This window comes from Poecilia reticulata, linkage group LG22 (assembly GCF_000633615.1).
Source record: "Poecilia reticulata strain Guanapo linkage group LG22, Guppy_female_1.0+MT, whole genome shotgun sequence".
Taxonomy (NCBI): Eukaryota; Metazoa; Chordata; class Actinopteri; order Cyprinodontiformes; family Poeciliidae; genus Poecilia; species Poecilia reticulata.
Genome location: NC_024352.1, coordinates 21,578,538 through 21,595,386, shown reverse-complemented (window position 1 = coordinate 21,595,386; position 16,849 = coordinate 21,578,538). Strand labels below are relative to the sequence as shown.

Sequence of the window (16,849 nt, the reverse complement as noted above, 5' to 3'; positions counted from 1 at the left end):
TAATAGTTTCCTATCCGTCTTGTGCTTTCTAATGAGAACTTGCCTCTAACAATATGGCGGACGCGCTGACGTATCGTGTCTACGGAACAACAAAACCAACGAGACATTTCTGTCCCGTCTCGCTGTTCATCTTTCAGTGCTCTTTATATTAAAACCTTTACCCTTAAGGGCGGGTTACACAGAACAGATTTACATTACATTACGAATCACAGAGAGTAGAAAATATTTACATCTCTGATACGCCAACTCCCGCCTCAAAACACTAGAATGCGCTGCCCCCTGCTGGCAGATTATCAGGTTGACCGCAGTTCGGCAATTACACCGTAACAACCGACCGTTAATTTTCCATCGCCATTAATTTAATTTGGAAATGTCAAGTCTTTAAAATACTAAAAAAAAAAAAAAAAATAGATGCAAAATCTCTCAGATTTATTCCAAATCAGTCTTATTTTTTTCTAAATGTTTTCTAAAATCCTAATATCAGTTTATAATTTATACATATGTCTCACCTTCAGGGGGATCAAATGAGGAATCAAGACAACACAATCAAACAGAAAAGTTATTTATTTCAATATACATCCCATTTAAAACTATATAACATTATTTATTTGTTGAATATTTTACACAGCTCTTATGGAAATGAATTAAGAGTTTTACAAAATAAGAGAAAGCTCTGAAATAATAATAAAAATAACAGAATATTCCACTCTTCATCACTACCGCATGATTCCTTTTCTTTACATCACAGTAATTACAGTTCCGTGTTATCTGCATTCTTTATAAAAGAAAAAATTAGTGTTTCAGAGTTAAGTTTGTGTGTTTTTAGATGCAATGAGGGTCGCAGGGTGATTCTGAACATTTAAAGCCTGAGAAGCTGCTTCACGTCAGAGCAGAACGGACTAATTAAAAACTTCTCATTAGTGTTAACTGGAGGCTCAAATTAGCATATTTTATCAGAAAAGCATCAGATTTTTATTGTTACCAAAACAGAAATGTGTCCAAAACAGCAGTGTTTAAAATGTCCATACAGGCAAATCCATGAGGATTACTGCCCTATTATGAATCAAAAATGAAAAATGTATACATTTTTTACAGAAATTGAGGAATATTTAATGTAGTATATAATCCAGGGGTGTTCAAAGTGCGGCTCAGGGGCCATTTCTGGCCTTGGGCTACTTTTTTGTGGGCCCCCAAATGCTGTTCAAAAAAGATACAAATTTATTCTTTTAACTTTTTATTTTTAATCAAGTTTTAATTAATTTGCAATGGAAAATGTTGAGTACAACACAAAGAATTAATATTTTTACGACCAAATTCTTTCTAATATGTAGAACCACTTTTACTTTTACTGAAAAGTTGACTTTGACGCACCCAAATCAGCATTTATTTATTTTATTAAAGAAAGAAAGTGACCCAAATATTGCTTTTATAAAGATTATTTTCTTTAATCAAGCCCAAAAAAATCTGAAAACTGGACGGCGCTCAGATTTCAATCAGTGAATAATTTAATTTTCTTTTTGACATTTTTCTTCCTAAAGTGAACTTTTATTAAAACTATTTCAACCGACTACAACCTGCTGCTAACATTCAGAATAATCAGCTCTGTGTGTTACTACTGTTGTGTCTGTTGGTTTATTTTACTTTGCTACATTTCACAGTAAATTTTTAGTATAATTTATACCAGAATTAGTTTTTATTTTGCTGCTATTCTGAACACAAATGTTTCTGAAAGAAAAATGTCTGCAACCAAAATATCAGAGGTCTGTTTTATCGTGTGCAGAAGCATCGCAGTCAACAATATTGCACCAATAAAGCGATGAGGAAGTGAAGAAAGACGGGCAGCCCTGTATTCCTGCAAGACTGCACCTGAGAGTTTGAGCTCCAAAAGGTCAAAGGTTGACCGCAGTGAAGGGATGCACTGCAAAAACACAAAATCCTACCGAGGATTTTTGGTCGAGTTCCTACTGCAAATATCCGACTGCATATCAGGACCAACGTTCGACAATAAATACAAATGAAAAAGGAGGAGGAGTAAATTTCCAAGACAAATACTGAAATTTTGACATTAATCTCTGAAATTACTGACTTTTTTAAGTCAATTTTAACTTTTCAAACTGAAACTTATGAGGTTTTTTGTAGAAAATTTCTGAGCTTAATCTGAGAATTTGATTTTAATTTATATAGAATTTTCAACTTTTCAACTAAGAAATATGCACTTTTTTTCTAAGATTACTGAAATTAATCTCAGAATTTCTGAGTTTTTTCATTTTTTAATTTTCAACAAAGAAATTTGCAAGTTCTTTTTTCTAAAAAAATTCTGAAACTAATCTCAAAATTTCTGCTTTTTTCTCAGAAATGTACTCCTCAGTTTTTCTGTCAGTCTTCTACGGCCCTAATCGTAAATATCTTAGTACATGTAAATCAATAATTCCTTACTAGTGATGAAAAAGTTCTAGTACTACTGGCAGATTATTTAATTCATAACAAGACATTTTCCCATGTTTAAAGTGAAGCAATCCGCCACTGGATCCATTATTTTTCATCAACATTAGGGAATTATTGACTTAAAACAAGCTCTTATAGAAACTAGTCCAAAATACTTGGTAAGACTTTATGTTTTTTCTCAGTGCAGCAAACTCAAAGCTAAGTTTTGATCCAGACCTCGTCTCCCAAACACAGTTAGACATTCATCACGTTAGAAAAGACCAAACTCCTCACAAAGCTCATATCAAAAGATACCTGTGTTTCAGTTTCAGTTTGTTTGGTGGCCCCGTTGCTTACAGACAGATTCATTATTTACACGGTGGTTTGACTTACATTCGTCTGATCCGACCCGAAAGGCTGGGCAACAAATCGATTTGATCGATTAATCGGATTTTTGGCTTCTGAAGATTTATTTTTTTGGGAAATCTGGATGTTTTTTTTTACCAATGCGTTCCTGGGGTTTCTATAGTTCAGACGCGAGCCAGGGCAGCCATCTATTTATTTGGATTTTGAATTCAGTTCAACTCTACGATGAAATATTAGGGCCAGGCTAGTTTCATTTAAAATGAAGGTCATAATATTACCAGAATAAAGTACAACAATAAAGTTGAAGTATTACCAGAATAAAGATGTAATTTTAGAAGGATCAAGTTGTAATTTAATGAAAACTCTGGCATGAAAAGAAACAATTAAGTGAAGTTATACTTTAGTATCAGTTATAGATATGAAAATAAATTTTTTTTAACATGTCAGCATTAAATTATTGTCAGTAGCAGGACTTTGAAATTAATGTTTCTATTTAGAACAACAAACTTATCCTGATAAATAGAAGTCTTTTCTCATTAAAATGTATTTTTCTGTAATTTTAAGATGTTCTTTTGGTAAAATTGTATCATTATTCTGCTAACATTATATTATTCTCATAATTTAAAAACATTTTGTAGCCTGGCTCTGATACTTCGTCGTACAGCTCGCAGAAGAGATGATTGAAATAAAAACATTTATTTATTATTTAGGGAAAGAAAAATTGAGATCTGAGATAAAAATTTTAAGCCGTATCGCCCACCTCTACTGATCCGAGTTCTGTTGGAGCGCCGGTACCGGGACAGATGTGGGAAGCTCACAGAAGCAAACAGGAAGCTTCATTATTCACACCTGGAGAAGGGAAAATGTTCTGATTCTGTGGAGCCGACTGCAGAGCGTCTGGACCTCCAGTTCTGCTGATGCCTCGGCGTTCCTACAATCAGACCCGAGGTTCTCGCCTGGACTCTCCGCTCCCTGCGGCTGAGGTCAGCGACTACAATCATGACCTTTAAGGTTTCTCTGGAGCACTGTGGAGTGAATCTGTCCGTTGCATATTATGCTCTTGGAGCAGACGGTGTGCTTTTTGGTTCTGACCTGGGATCAGATGGCGGGCTTGTCGCTGTAGAAAGGCGTGACATGAAACATGTAGCAGTGGGTGCAGACCCGGACGGGCTTCACCTGGCCGTACCGCGGCAGCGGAGCCGAGTGGGACGAGCAACGGGAGCAGAAGATCTGAGGAGAGAGAGAGTGAAATGTTAAGCCAGTGTTTTTCACAGTGGTGGCCACAGGAGGGCGCTAGAAAGCTGGAAGGAAGGTGAGGAAAAAATTAAATAAATAAAACAATTTATCTAACACATATTTTAATAATTTTTTATTACCAGAAAGTTAATCTATATCTGAATCATTACATAAAAGAAAAAAAAACATCCATCTGTTTTTTGGCAATGAGTTAATCTGATTTTAGTATCAGGAAAATGAGCCGTTCCAGAAACCTCCAAAGTTCGTTACCTAGCAACCCCAACCAAGCCCAGCTCCGTTACCTAGCAACCCAAGCTGAGCTCCAGAATATCTGGTCTGCAGGTTTCATCATTAAATAATACTTTACAGTAAAATAATTCATACAAATAATTACAGGATAATAAAATTAGACAAGAAATTTTTTTTTCCAAATCGGGTTCTTTCAACGTAAAGCTTATGAAACTTTTTTCCAATGGCTGCTGGAAAAGACAAGTGTTTTGTTGTCGACTTGTCATCCAGAAAACACCTGCTGCATTCTTGCTGGTTGTGCAGGAGGCTCCACTTCCGATTTTCAAAGATGTACGGTTGTGTAATAGCTCATTTGTTTGCAGCCATTTTCATGTGTCAGTTGGGGGCGTCGCCTGTAGCAGCTTACTTCTATTTAAAGTGACTGACGTCCTAAAACACCTCATTCTGAAAATAAGTCAAGACTATAATCTCATTATGCAAGAATAATTTTGTGCAAAATAATAATAAATATGTTTGTACAGGCCATAGATCTAGCCCAACCTTCTCAAAAAAGCATTATAGGTCACATTTTAAAAATATAAGTGAAAATAACTTTTTTGTGCAAAACCCTCCCAAATAAATCGGAATGCATGAGGCATTTATGCTAAACAAATGTAATAATTATTGAATAGTGAATAAAAGTGAGAAAAAAAAAACATTTATTGTAAAAAACAAATATTTTGGGGGCCCTGCTTGGGAACATTAAGCTACACGTTAGCTAGGGAGCTAACAGGAAGTCCTAACCTTTCCACAGCTCCTACAGTGATGCTTCCTGCGAATGACGGTGAAGGGAGCCTTGCAGGCGATGCAGGAGTTGCAGGCGTCGTCAGGGACCCAGTCTGGAGGATCTGCAGGGGAAAGGAAGAGAAAACGTGCAGCTGAAACGCCACCAGCTGACAGGAAAACGAAGAGGATCGCGCCAACGGCGACGCTTATAGTTTGTGGATCTGCTGACCTTCGAACTGTCCCTCCCGGGCTTTGGCTGCCAGTTCTGATGAAGAAATAGTTTCCTGACAGAGAGCACAATCCTCCAGCACCGCACTGCGCAGAACGGGGCCTAATGGGCATCACAGGGGACACATTTTAAACGGCTGCACTTACCAAGTATTTTTGGTCCAGTTTGAGTGCAAATATCTTAGTACAGAATAACTTACAAGTATCTTTTCAGCAAGATATAGGAGCTTGTTTTAAGTTGACAATTCCTTAATAAAAAAAGCTCTAGTTACATTGGCAGATTATTTCACTTATAAAGAGACGAAGCTCTTTTATATTGCTGAAAATGTACTCGTAAGTTAGTTTTGTCTTTTTAAGTGTACGAAGATATTTGTCATAGAAACCAGACCGATGTACTTCTTCAGGAAAAAGGATAAAAATAACCAAAACAATCTCTAAAAGTTGTTCTCACAAAGTTTTCTGGCATTTAGCGAATATAAATAATTTTGGTAAATCTAACCAACCTATAACAAGAAATGTTTGGACTGATTTAACTTCAGACAGCGAGAAAAAAATATCTCTTTTTATTAGGTGTATGAAAATATCTGGTTTCAATTGCAAATAATATTTTCCAAATTTGAGTTTGGATTTTTGAGAACTTTATTACAAAACTGTGCAGTTTGAATATCAAGCACTTTCAAGGACTTTATACAGAAATCAAGCACTTTTCCAAAGTTTCCTTTTCCCCATCTTTAATATACTAACACATTTCCCTTCACAGCTCTGAATGTAAAATATTAAATCCATTCCTCACCCTTCTTTTGCTTATCGTTGTCTCCTTGCTCGCACTTCGTCGCCATTACTTCGAAGAGAGTCTTCAGGATGCTTCGCAGGTCGCTGGCGTAGTTGGTCTGCAGCTGATCGGCGACGCCTGCATCACACAGAAACATCAATGCATCATGTACGACCCGGAGGCGCGTGCCGCTGCCGCTCAGAGAGGGAGGAACTTCACCTGATATGCAAACGAAGAGACGGTGGATGAGGTCACTGCTGCTGTGGAACCGGGAGCGGATCTTGCTCCTCGCTGCCACCCTGGCGTTCTGCAGGGCCAGCCTGATCTCCTGCTGGTCCAGGTCCTCCGAAGTCCCTGAGCTCGGAGTCAGGCTGCTGACGGGGCTGAACAAGAAATGCAAAATTAACTTTTTAATCTGAAGAATGATCTGATCCTGCATAAACTTTGCTTACTGCGTCCGAAACTCCAAAGACACCGAACTTTGACATTTATTGCTTCAATTGGCGACTGAAACTGATTTAGGGCTGAAAAGATTAATCAAAGAATCATGATTAATCAAGATTAATCAATTATTGAAATGATCTTCAACTAATTTAGTAATTGGTTAATCATTAACTGAAGTATTCACAGTTAAAAAAAATGGAATTTGCTAATAGAAAATCATATTCAGAGCAGTAATTAAAACAAATAAATGCAAAAAATATATACAACTACATTTAAAATAAAAAATCTTTGTCTGTAAATATGTTCCCACAACTCCTCTCAGTTCAAATTCTGTAAATAAATTTTAAAAATCTTATAATAAGTAACTTGTTATTAATTTATGAATCAGTTAAAGCAACAATTATTCAATCAATCTACAAATAATTGCACTAACTGCACTAAAGGAATGCTGTGTTGTTGCATTTTAGGCTTATTTTCTTATTTAAAATGGAATTTAATTGTTCATGTGCATATAAAGGTTGAAATAAAAAATCTGCAGATTGTGGTGATTTATTATCCAACTAATTGTCAGAACAATCGCTAACTAAAATAATCGATAGGAGCATTAAATCTGAGTAGACACATTTATTTAGCGGGGACAGGAAGTCGTTACCTTGGAGTGTAAGCACTGCTCGACAGACTACATGTGGTGACCGACACACTGTCGCAGTCACTACCTGACACTGAGCTGAGGGGCGACTTCTGAAAACTAAAAACAACCAAAAGAACAAACAGAAATAAAGAAGGATACAACTGATAATTGGTCAGATAAACAGAGGAGTGTTATAAATCAAAATAAAAGTGAAATAATGAGACAACAAAAAAGGATGGAAAGAAAAATGTGGTGCCTTATTTATGCACTGCAAAAACACAAAGTCTTACCAAGTATTTTTGGTCTATAGGTTCTAGTGCAAATATCTTAGTTTACTAGAAAAAATTTACCTACAAGTAACTTTTCAGCAAGACAAATAAGCTTGTTTTAAAGCAATAATTCCTTAATATTAATTTTTAAAAATGTTCTACTTCCATTACCAGATTATTTGACAAGTAGGGCTGCACAAAAAGGTAACAACAACTAACTCACTGTTTGGTTACCTATCAACTCACTCATGCTGTGGTTACCTAGCAACAACCTGTTGAGTATCATACGCAGCAGCAGTTTCAGGTTTCCCACACTGTGCCTCATAACTGCTTAAAAACAGCTCGGAGTGAAAACTGTGGATGAAACTGGAAAGGTCACATCACCAGTTTAGCCGTATTTCTGATATTTGAAGCAAAAAAACTCTAGACTGATGTGAAACCCTTATGTGAAGTTTTTCAGCCACATCGTCCAGGCCTACTGATATCACTCTGGACCTGGGAGCCCAAGGAACACATCGGTGAAGTAAAAAAAAAATACAGATTTTCAAAAAAATTACATTTTCAAAAAAAAAGTTTGATTAATTGCTGAAGCTAAACAAAAAATACTTGGTAAAATGTTGTGTTTTTGTAGTGAGTGAATTTTCCTACTGACACAAACCTGGAGCACCTCCTGATGTCCTCCTTGGGCTCCTTATTGTCTATCCTGTCGTTTTCCAGGTCGTTCTCTCGCTGCCGGGCTTCGCCGGCTTGCTGCCTCCTGTCGTGGCTCAGTTGGCGACTGAACGTTGTCGCTCCCTGGCCTCCTCTGGAGCCCCGTCCTGGAGACACCAGGCACTTGTCACAGAGCAGCGAATCTGAGGCCTCCGCCGGCGGATCCCCAGGGCGGCGGGCGGACGGGGGAGTCTGCTGGGCGAGCTCGCCCTTAGCGAACCGCTGGTGGGCGCGTGGCGGCAGCTGGCAGGCGGCAGACTGGATGACGGCGCTGGACGCCGGCGTCTTGCAGTGTTTGTCCAGACCCAGAGCAAGGCCCAGCTCCAAGCCGGCGGTATCTGAGGCGACGCCTCTGTCGTCGTGAGCGTCCTCGCAGCTTCCGCAGCACACGCAGGAGTTCAGCAGACAGTGAGTGGCCACTAGGGGGCTGCAGGGCTCGATCTCGGATGCAGCGGGCCGGGGCAGCAGCAGCTTGTCCACGGCCAGCTCCGTCAGGCTGGGCGAGCGCGGGTTGAAGATGACTGTGGCCGACAGCTTCATCCCGCCCATGCGGTGGGCGATGACCTCCGCCGTTTCTGACGCAGTGCCCTCTAACCCTCTGTCCCAGCCGTTGCTGTAAGGCAGCGGCTCATTGCCGGGGGCGTGGGAGCAGAGGGGGCGCTTTGCCGCGGGACAGGGCTGCTCCGACGTTGTCGCAGAGCTCCATCCGTTGATACCGGAACCAGGTCCGGGTTTCTGCTGCATGGGAGGCGTCGATCCTTTAGGCAGTGCTGGACAATAAATCAATAATCAATGTTAACACATAATACCTCTGATAGAATATTCACTGAACTCTGATCTTGAACTGCAAAGCATTCTGGGAGATGTAGGCAGAGGAAAGACTTAACTTACTCAACCTCTTTGGTTAGCAAAGTTAGTGGAATCAACTCACTAACGGCGCAGATTTGCAGCCTGTGAGTAAATCGCGATACGTTTTCACCCGTATCGTCCAGCGCAATGACAACTCCAACATAAAAGTAACAAAGTTATTATACAAGGTTTTGTATAATTAATTTACTAATTAATTTAGAAATTAACTGACTTTGAAGAAAATAACTTCTTTTTTAGATTAATAAAAAATGTTTACTTTTTTCACATAATTTCAAGATGTCCTTCTGGTAAAATTGCGCCTTTTTGCTGTTATTATTATGATAATATTCTCATAATTAAACAAAACTTCTCATAGCTTCAGCCTAAAATTTACCTGCACAATTTACAGAAAGGACAAAAAAATAATTTCTGTTCTCTGTAATTTCTCTTTTTCAAAAATACAGCAAGAAAGAAAGAAAAAAAAAATAATCAGAGATTTTATTTTATTTTTGGACAATGGCTGGACAATACATCTATGGCTGGATGTATTGTCCAGTCACAGAATAAAGTAGTAATTTTATGAGAACTCTGATACAAAAAATAAATAAATTTTCAAAGCTTTTTTCTCATTTAAGTTAATTTTGTTTTGTAATTTCAAGATGTTCTGGTAAAATTGCATCTTATTTCTGCTAATATTATGACAGTATTTTGTAATTAACACTAAATTCTAAAACTCAGTCCTATAACTCACAGAGGTACTGAAAATATTTTCTAGAGAAAAACATTTGATTGGAATTGGTTCTGGTAGGTTTTATTTACCTTTAGGAGACACAATACAGCTGCCGTCTCCTGCCGCGTCGACGTCCTCCATGAAGAAAACCCGATCCTCCTCCTCCACGTAGACGCCGGTTCTGATCCGGTTCGCCACCATCCTGCGTGGCGACGCCTGCGTGCTGGAGGCCCCGCTTGAGCCAGCGGGCTCCGCCCTGCTGGGCCGGCGGGCCGGGGACTGGCCCTGGCTGGGCGGGGACAGCAGCGTGGACATTTCGTCCCCCACCCTGTACACCATCATGTTGAGCTGCTCCAGCTCCTCCTCGTCGTACTGCATGGAGCAGGCCAGCTCCGCCTCCTCCGCCTCCTCGCACAGCAGGCCCTGCTCCGGCTCCTCCTCGCCGCTCTGGGTTTCCACCTCCTCCCAGCCGTTCTCCACATCCGCCAACTCCTCGTCCTGATCAGGGGAGACGAACACGGGGAGCGGGTCCTCTTCCCCGCCGCCCTCCCCGTTGGAGGCGTCGTTGGCGAGGCTGTGGGAAGACGGGTTCTCCTGGACCGGAACCGGGATGCCGTTTGAGGCCAGCTCCCCGTCCTGGGAGATGCACAGGTTCTTCTCCAGAGTCAGCAGCTCCTCCTCAGTCAGAGTCTGCAGGAGATCTCTGCAGGAGGAACCACAACAAACTTAGGCTGCGTTCACACTGGAGCCTGAAGTGACCCAAATACCATTATTCTGTTTTAAAGCACCTGAATCTGATGTCTTCATGACAGTCTGAACAAAACAGATCGGATTTTTTTCGAATGTGACCCAGGCCATTTGGATGCTTATTACTGATCTTTAAAAATCCTGACCTGCTGATTCTGATGTTGGCAGACACCAATTATTTTATTTGAAATGTTGCTAAATAAAGCAAGAAAGTCGCTGAGTTGGGAAAAGTGGGGTGACTATTGTTAACTACAAACATGCAACATGAGCTGGTGGGCAAATGGCAGATTATTTCACTTATGACAGATGGATCTCTTTATGGATTTACCTGATTTTCTTTAATAAAGTGCGAAAAGGCCTGAAGAGCTCCGACATGTCCTCAGATTTCCGGTCGAGGTTAAGAGGTCCCTCAGGATAAACGACCAGCCCACTGAAAGCATGAGCAGCGTCCTGTGAGACGAAGGTGGGACGGAGCGGAAAACATCGGCGGGAAAACGGGAACGCTTACCAAACAATGGCCAGTCTGGGAATGGTAAACATCAGAGCAGGTTCGTAGTCATCGATCATGTCCTGGGTGAGGTAGCCCAAGCGGAGCGCCCTGAAGGGGACGGAGACGCCGTCAGATTCTGACTGACTCCAGAGATTATCGGAGGATGTTTTTCTACTGCAAACTCACCGTTCAACAGTTTCACAGAAGAGGACAATCACCTCCTGCTGCACGTCGTATTCTTTGGGACTTTTCACAGGCACCATGGCTGACACGTAGCTGAAACAGAAGAAGCGTTAGGCTAAAAATGTTCAAAACTTGGCAAAAATGTTTCTTTAGTTCTGATGGAAACAATTAAAAGGGTAAAGGCTGATACACACAGATGCTGTGTTTGCACAAAAGATTTGTCAATATTAAACTAATGTAAAATATAAATAAATAAAATTTTGCAATTATAGTGTTTCCATTAAAAAATAAACACAATTAAAAATCAAACATGAATAAGTTTGTTCACGCAAACTTATTCATGTTTGCATGAATCAATGATTAAAAATCAAGCAGATCCATCATATTCCTACCACTTCCTGTTGTCTTCTTCATCGTTTTTGCCAGTAGAAATAACCTGTTATTGATCACAACTCGTGTGATGCAAAAAAAAAAAAAGTGTATCCATTGTAGTTTAGCAAAATACACTAATTTCAAAATCACCTCAAGCATTTCATCAAAAAATGCGAGATTTTTTTCGCAATTGCCGTGTTTCCTTTAAGCAAATTTATTTCAGTATTTCCAATTTATTTAATTACATTGTGATCGGAAACGCAGCGACTGATTAGGCATGAGTTACAACATTTAATTTCATATGTTTTAGACATAGTTGTGTCTAAAACATAGACACAACTTGGAACTTTTCTAGAGCATTTTTACATCTAAACACAGAGCATGAGGTCTGTATATAGCCTACAAATTCCTTACATTTCAATCCAACCAAGCGTCAGTCGGATGTTTTGGGAAAACATGTTGGAATTTGGGAGTTTCCGTCTCCCAAATTCCAGAACTTAATCAACATCTAACATTTTTGTGCCTTCAGAGGTTCAACAGTGTCCATTCCTTCATATCGGTCCTTTATTGTGATAAATTTATTATGATACACATTTTAAGTCATTGTCATCACAATGAACTGCAATCAATGATGTGTAAAACTGCCCGTTTTGCTGGGATTGTTAGTTTTGCTATTTTCTCCACTGTTGGTTCTATTAGAGCATCAATACATATCAATAAATTTGAAAGTATTTTTAAATGCAGTTACTATGTGCAGCTTATTGATAAAAAAATAGGGCTGGGTGATGTGGCAGAAAAACTTTTCAGTGTTAGCATTTCATTTGAGATAAATAACTGTCGATACTGATCATCACCGATACTCTTTTTTGTTTTAAATATCTGAAATTCTGCCAAATTGGTGGCGTGAATTTTTTGTTTTAGCCACAGTTTTCACATTTTATTTATTTATTTCACTTTTAAGCAGTTATGAAGGCGCAGTGGCAAAACTTAAACTGCTACAGGTTTGTTGTTAGGTTACCAAAGAATGAGTGAGTTGCTAGGTAACCAAAGAATGAATGAGTTGCTAGGTTACCAAAGAATGAATGAGTCAGTTGATTCCACCAACCTAGCTTAGCTAGCTGAGAGGCTAAAGGCTTTCCTCTGCCTACATTTCCCAGAATGCTGTGCGGTTCTGGATCAGAGTTCAGTGAAACTATTGAATATTCTACCAGATGCATTATCTACTGATACTGACGATGTGTCAACTGCGATACAAAGCTGATTTATTGTCCAGCCCCTCGTACAAACAAACCACACTTCTTTATGTGACTGACTGGCGACCTAAAGAAACACATTACAAGCTGGAATGTTTTTCAAGAGCAGTTTTTGTATTTGTGGGGCTGTGATTGCTGTGTCACAGTCATACAGTTACCTAAAAAAAGGTATATATTCACTTTAATCATTATCACAATCGTACCACAAAATACTGTGATAAAACTAGGTAAATATCACCCACCACTAACAGATTATGTCAGTAAATAGTCATAATGTTATGCCTAATTTAGGTCCAATAATGCAATGTTTATGATCTCTTATTCACCTGAGCTCAAACTCAGCGAAAAGGCTGTCGAAGTGTCGTAACGCGTCCTTCATGCGGTCTGTGTAGAAGTTGAGGTCTCGCAGGGCCTGGTCTCTGGTGATGCTGCGCACCTCCTCCAGGCTGCGCGTCAGGTCTTTCGCCAGGGGCCTCATGGCGATGCTCTCTATCTCCCTGTTCATGATGATGGAGCCTGCAGCCAAACACTGGACAGGAACCAGTTTACAGCCATGGTGAATTTCAGCTCCACCGCTGGATTTCTGCAGGTTGTTATTGTCCCGACTGAAGCAAGAGGGAATTGCCTACCTCAGCTCCGAACCACAGCTGTCCCGCCAAGTTGTCATGGCGAATCTCCTCGGGGAACTTGACGCAGAAGTCTCTGTTGGCGCGGTCGTTGGGGATACATTCATCCATGATCTGGCTGATGATGTTCAACACGTTGTCCTGCAGAAAAGCAAAGAAACACATTCTGAAGAGTGTTTTTTGATTGAAATTAGGTCTGTAAAATAAATTAAACAAGCTCAATAATTTCCTTTTGAATTATTTATCGTTCTTCTCTTTTCTCTCTATCAAAAACTGGGTAACAAACGTCTTTAGTCTGGTGCGTTGGTCTCAACTAAGCCTTTTTTAAAAGACAATTTTGTTTACAGATGCTTCATAATTCATTTATTTGTTTATTTTCGATATTTAAAATGTCTTCCAGTTCCAGTGCTTGTTAGAATTTAAAGTGTATTGATATTTGAGAATGTATTCTTAAATTATTAAGGTAATTTACATTACCTGAAAACAGTCTGAAAACAACAATACTACTGTTTATCGCGATAACTTCTGGAGTAATTTATCGTTCATTAGTTGCAACGCCTCGTTGTAACTAATGGTTATTTTATTGATTCATTATTCTGACAATTAATCTGACAGAAAAATTGGCACACTCTACAGTTTTTATTTAACTCATTTAGTCTTATTATACAATGTTAGAAAATACATTACAAGATGCAAATATAAAATAATTTAATTACTTTTCTTTGTTAAACAACAAAATAAACATTTTATTACCTGTAATACGATACCGAACCGTTCCTTCTGTGAATTTGAACCAGGTGAAAGTAAAACATATTTACAGACAAATGTGTTTTTATCATATTGATTTTTGTACAGCTTTGGTTTAATTACTGCTCTGAATATGTTGTTTTTTCAGAAAATTGCCTGTTTTGAATTAACGATCAATAAAGTAGTTTAACTTTATCCTTACTTTTAAATTCTCCAAATTTTCTTAGGCAACAGAAGCCCCGACTTTAAACTCCTGAGAGATCCATGAAGTTTTAAAGTTAAACTTTCCAACAGCTTAGAAAATATTATGAATCTTCAATCTCTAATTCAGAATATCTTTTTTAATCTCATTTTTTCATGTAAGTAAGACATTATAAAACAAATACCTTCACTGATTACTTGTAAATAATTTGAATGAAGGTAAATAAATATTTATCTGCCATTTATACAGAACCTCATTGGCTTTTTAAATGAGTGATAATAATCACTTGCTCAGGGAATAAGAAATATAATATTTATTTGATGCATTTTGTAGCTTAAACTACCTTCATACAGTCCTTTGCTGATTGTGATTATAATTCAGCTGCTTATTTTGGAAACACATCTCACTGAAAAGTTACAAAAAGAAATAAAAGAGTTTATAAGAATCAGCATTCATCATTTGCTCTGTAGTTGAAACCAGAAAAAATACGGAATAAAAGCTCCTTTCTGAACTTAATATTTGTAACATTTCACCAACTGCAACTTGGCTGGAATGAATGAACGGCTGATTTAATCTGGCTGCCCACTAATCAAATAAAACATTAAACTGACTGACGCTGCACAAGGCGACAGCTCAGCAGAGTGAAGGAAACCGAACAGTCGGGGATCAGGTGATGACCTTATTAAGCGTTTCCCCCTGAGCCCTGCTGCTGCTGGTAGGAGGCACAACAAGCCACGAGGAAAACCTCCCTCACCGCACAAGCAGTTCAACAGTTTACCAAGATTCAAATCTGAAAACTCCTCCGCATGATGCTGAAATTCGGTTCTGGTTTTGGCCTCTTTGTCTAAACATAGAATAAAATCTGTGGCTATGAAATCATTAGCTATAAAAAGCTTTCTTCTTCTGCAGCTACTGACGCAGAGTCGGCCGACGCTCGCAGACGGATCTAACTCATCTCATCAGTGGAAGTGCTTCATACAGGAATTCAGCCAATCAGCTTTCAGTAAATCACTCATAGCACCCAATCTGCATCCTAGGATGAATAAGAAGCACACCGACTGTTCTCATCGCTGGAACCAAACTCTCAGCAGGTGATTATGTGAATGAAAAAAATGGCTCAGAATGAGACAAGCTGGGGGTCAATTCATCTCCATGCCAGCTTTGCTCCACTTAAAGCCTATTTTTATGCCTCGCTCTGGAAGCCAGAGGAAGATTGGACTCCATTGGTGGTTTGCACTGACCTGGCAGGACCGGAACTGGTTGACCAGCAGCGTGCATCTCTGAGGGTCCTTCCTGCCGTCCAGGCTGTCCAGCTCAGTGGCCACCTGGTTGAGCTCTTCGTCGGCGTAGTAGAACTGGGCCAGAAGCTGCGGGTCCGTCCTCTGTTCAGAGGGAAAGCAGAACAATCGTTTACAACCCAACACCACAAAATTCTGGTTTTAAACTCATAAGTCAGACAAATCTTTTCCTGTTTAAAGGTGGCCTATTATGCTTTTGCTTCATTGAACAGGTTAGAATTGCTCTATGGAGTCTACAAAACATGTTCATCACATTTTTTGCACCAAAGAATTTTTTGATGATGAGATTTCAGTCAGCTCAAGTCTGCCTATTTTGAGCTCATTTCAGAATTATCTGGTTTAGGGTCTCTTGACACTTTAAATCCAAATAATTTGTTGATGGCCACATCACCAAGTCAACGTTTACACTCGCACATGAAAAAGGATGAAAACCATACATCTTTGAAAAGCAGAAGTAGAGCCTCCTGCACAACCAACAAGAATGCAGCAAGTGGTTTCTGGATGGTAAGTCAACAACAAAACACTATTTTTTTTCCTAGCAGCCATTGTACAGCGCATGAAATAGTAAAACCAGCTGAGCAAATGTGCAGGAGCTCTGCTGAGGTTGTTAGGTAATGGGACTGGGCTCGGCTGTAGTTGCTAGGTAACGCATTGTGACTTAATATTTAGAAGGTTTTTGAAACCCCTCGTTTTCAAGGCGCCAAAAACAGCCTAGTGGGGGTTTTAAGCGTTTGAGCTGATTTTAGATGCAGTTGAGTCCCAAATGGAAGCATAAAAACTTTCAAAATGTGAATTTTACTTAACAGATGTCATCTAATGAATTTAAGACTTGTAGAGGATACGCCGACACGCTAATAACGACAACATCGGAGTGTTGACTGTAGCTCACTGCTGGGCCACGTTACCACATTCACGCCCATATAGTAAGGAACACACTGGTTCAAGTTGGATACATCCATTAACTGGCTAGAATGAGATTGGACTATGGAGAAGTAGCTAAACAATGGTAACCTAGTGCAGATCAGCATTACGTTTAATGTTTGAACTTTGTAATGTGGCATCTGAATATCTCAACTCTGAAAACAATCAACACTTCAACACAGATACATGCAGAAAATGGAGCTCCTAACGTCTGTTTTGTAATAAAATAAAATAAAATAAAATAAAAAGAACAGGTGAAGAAAAGCTGGACAAGCAGTCAGCCTTTAAACATGCAGGTTCTGCAGTTTAATATAAAGAGTGGCTGATCTGTAGAGA

At 39.3% G+C, this 16,849-nt stretch overlaps 1 protein-coding gene across 2 annotated transcripts in view; it reads right to left on the bottom strand.

The window, feature by feature from the left end:
• Positions 1–2,723: 2,723 nt before the first annotated feature.
• The window catches only part of zfyve28 (zinc finger, FYVE domain containing 28), a 29,464-nt gene continuing 15,338 nt past the window's right edge, over positions 2,724–16,849 (bottom strand). Inside the window, exons 2-15 of one of the 2 annotated variants that reach the window (XM_008400054.2) lie at positions 15,536–15,676; positions 13,349–13,486; positions 13,046–13,248; positions 11,098–11,187; positions 10,930–11,019; positions 10,750–10,851; positions 9,764–10,377; positions 8,043–8,865; positions 7,137–7,232; positions 6,260–6,423; positions 6,062–6,178; positions 5,270–5,371; positions 5,059–5,162; positions 2,724–4,020 (exon numbers count right to left, since the gene is read on the bottom strand). In XM_008400054.2, coding sequence (XP_008398276.1) covers positions 3,889–4,020; positions 5,059–5,162; positions 5,270–5,371; positions 6,062–6,178; positions 6,260–6,423; positions 7,137–7,232; positions 8,043–8,865; positions 9,764–10,377; positions 10,750–10,851; positions 10,930–11,019; positions 11,098–11,187; positions 13,046–13,248; positions 13,349–13,486; positions 15,536–15,676 — 2,916 coding nt within the window. In that variant the 3' untranslated portion in view covers positions 2,724–3,888. The remainder of the gene's footprint in view (positions 4,021–5,058; positions 5,163–5,269; positions 5,372–6,061; positions 6,179–6,259; positions 6,424–7,136; positions 7,233–8,042; positions 8,866–9,763; positions 10,378–10,749; positions 10,852–10,929; positions 11,020–11,097; positions 11,188–13,045; positions 13,249–13,348; positions 13,487–15,535; positions 15,677–16,849) is intronic. The other variant, XM_008400055.2, reaches the window with a different exon arrangement.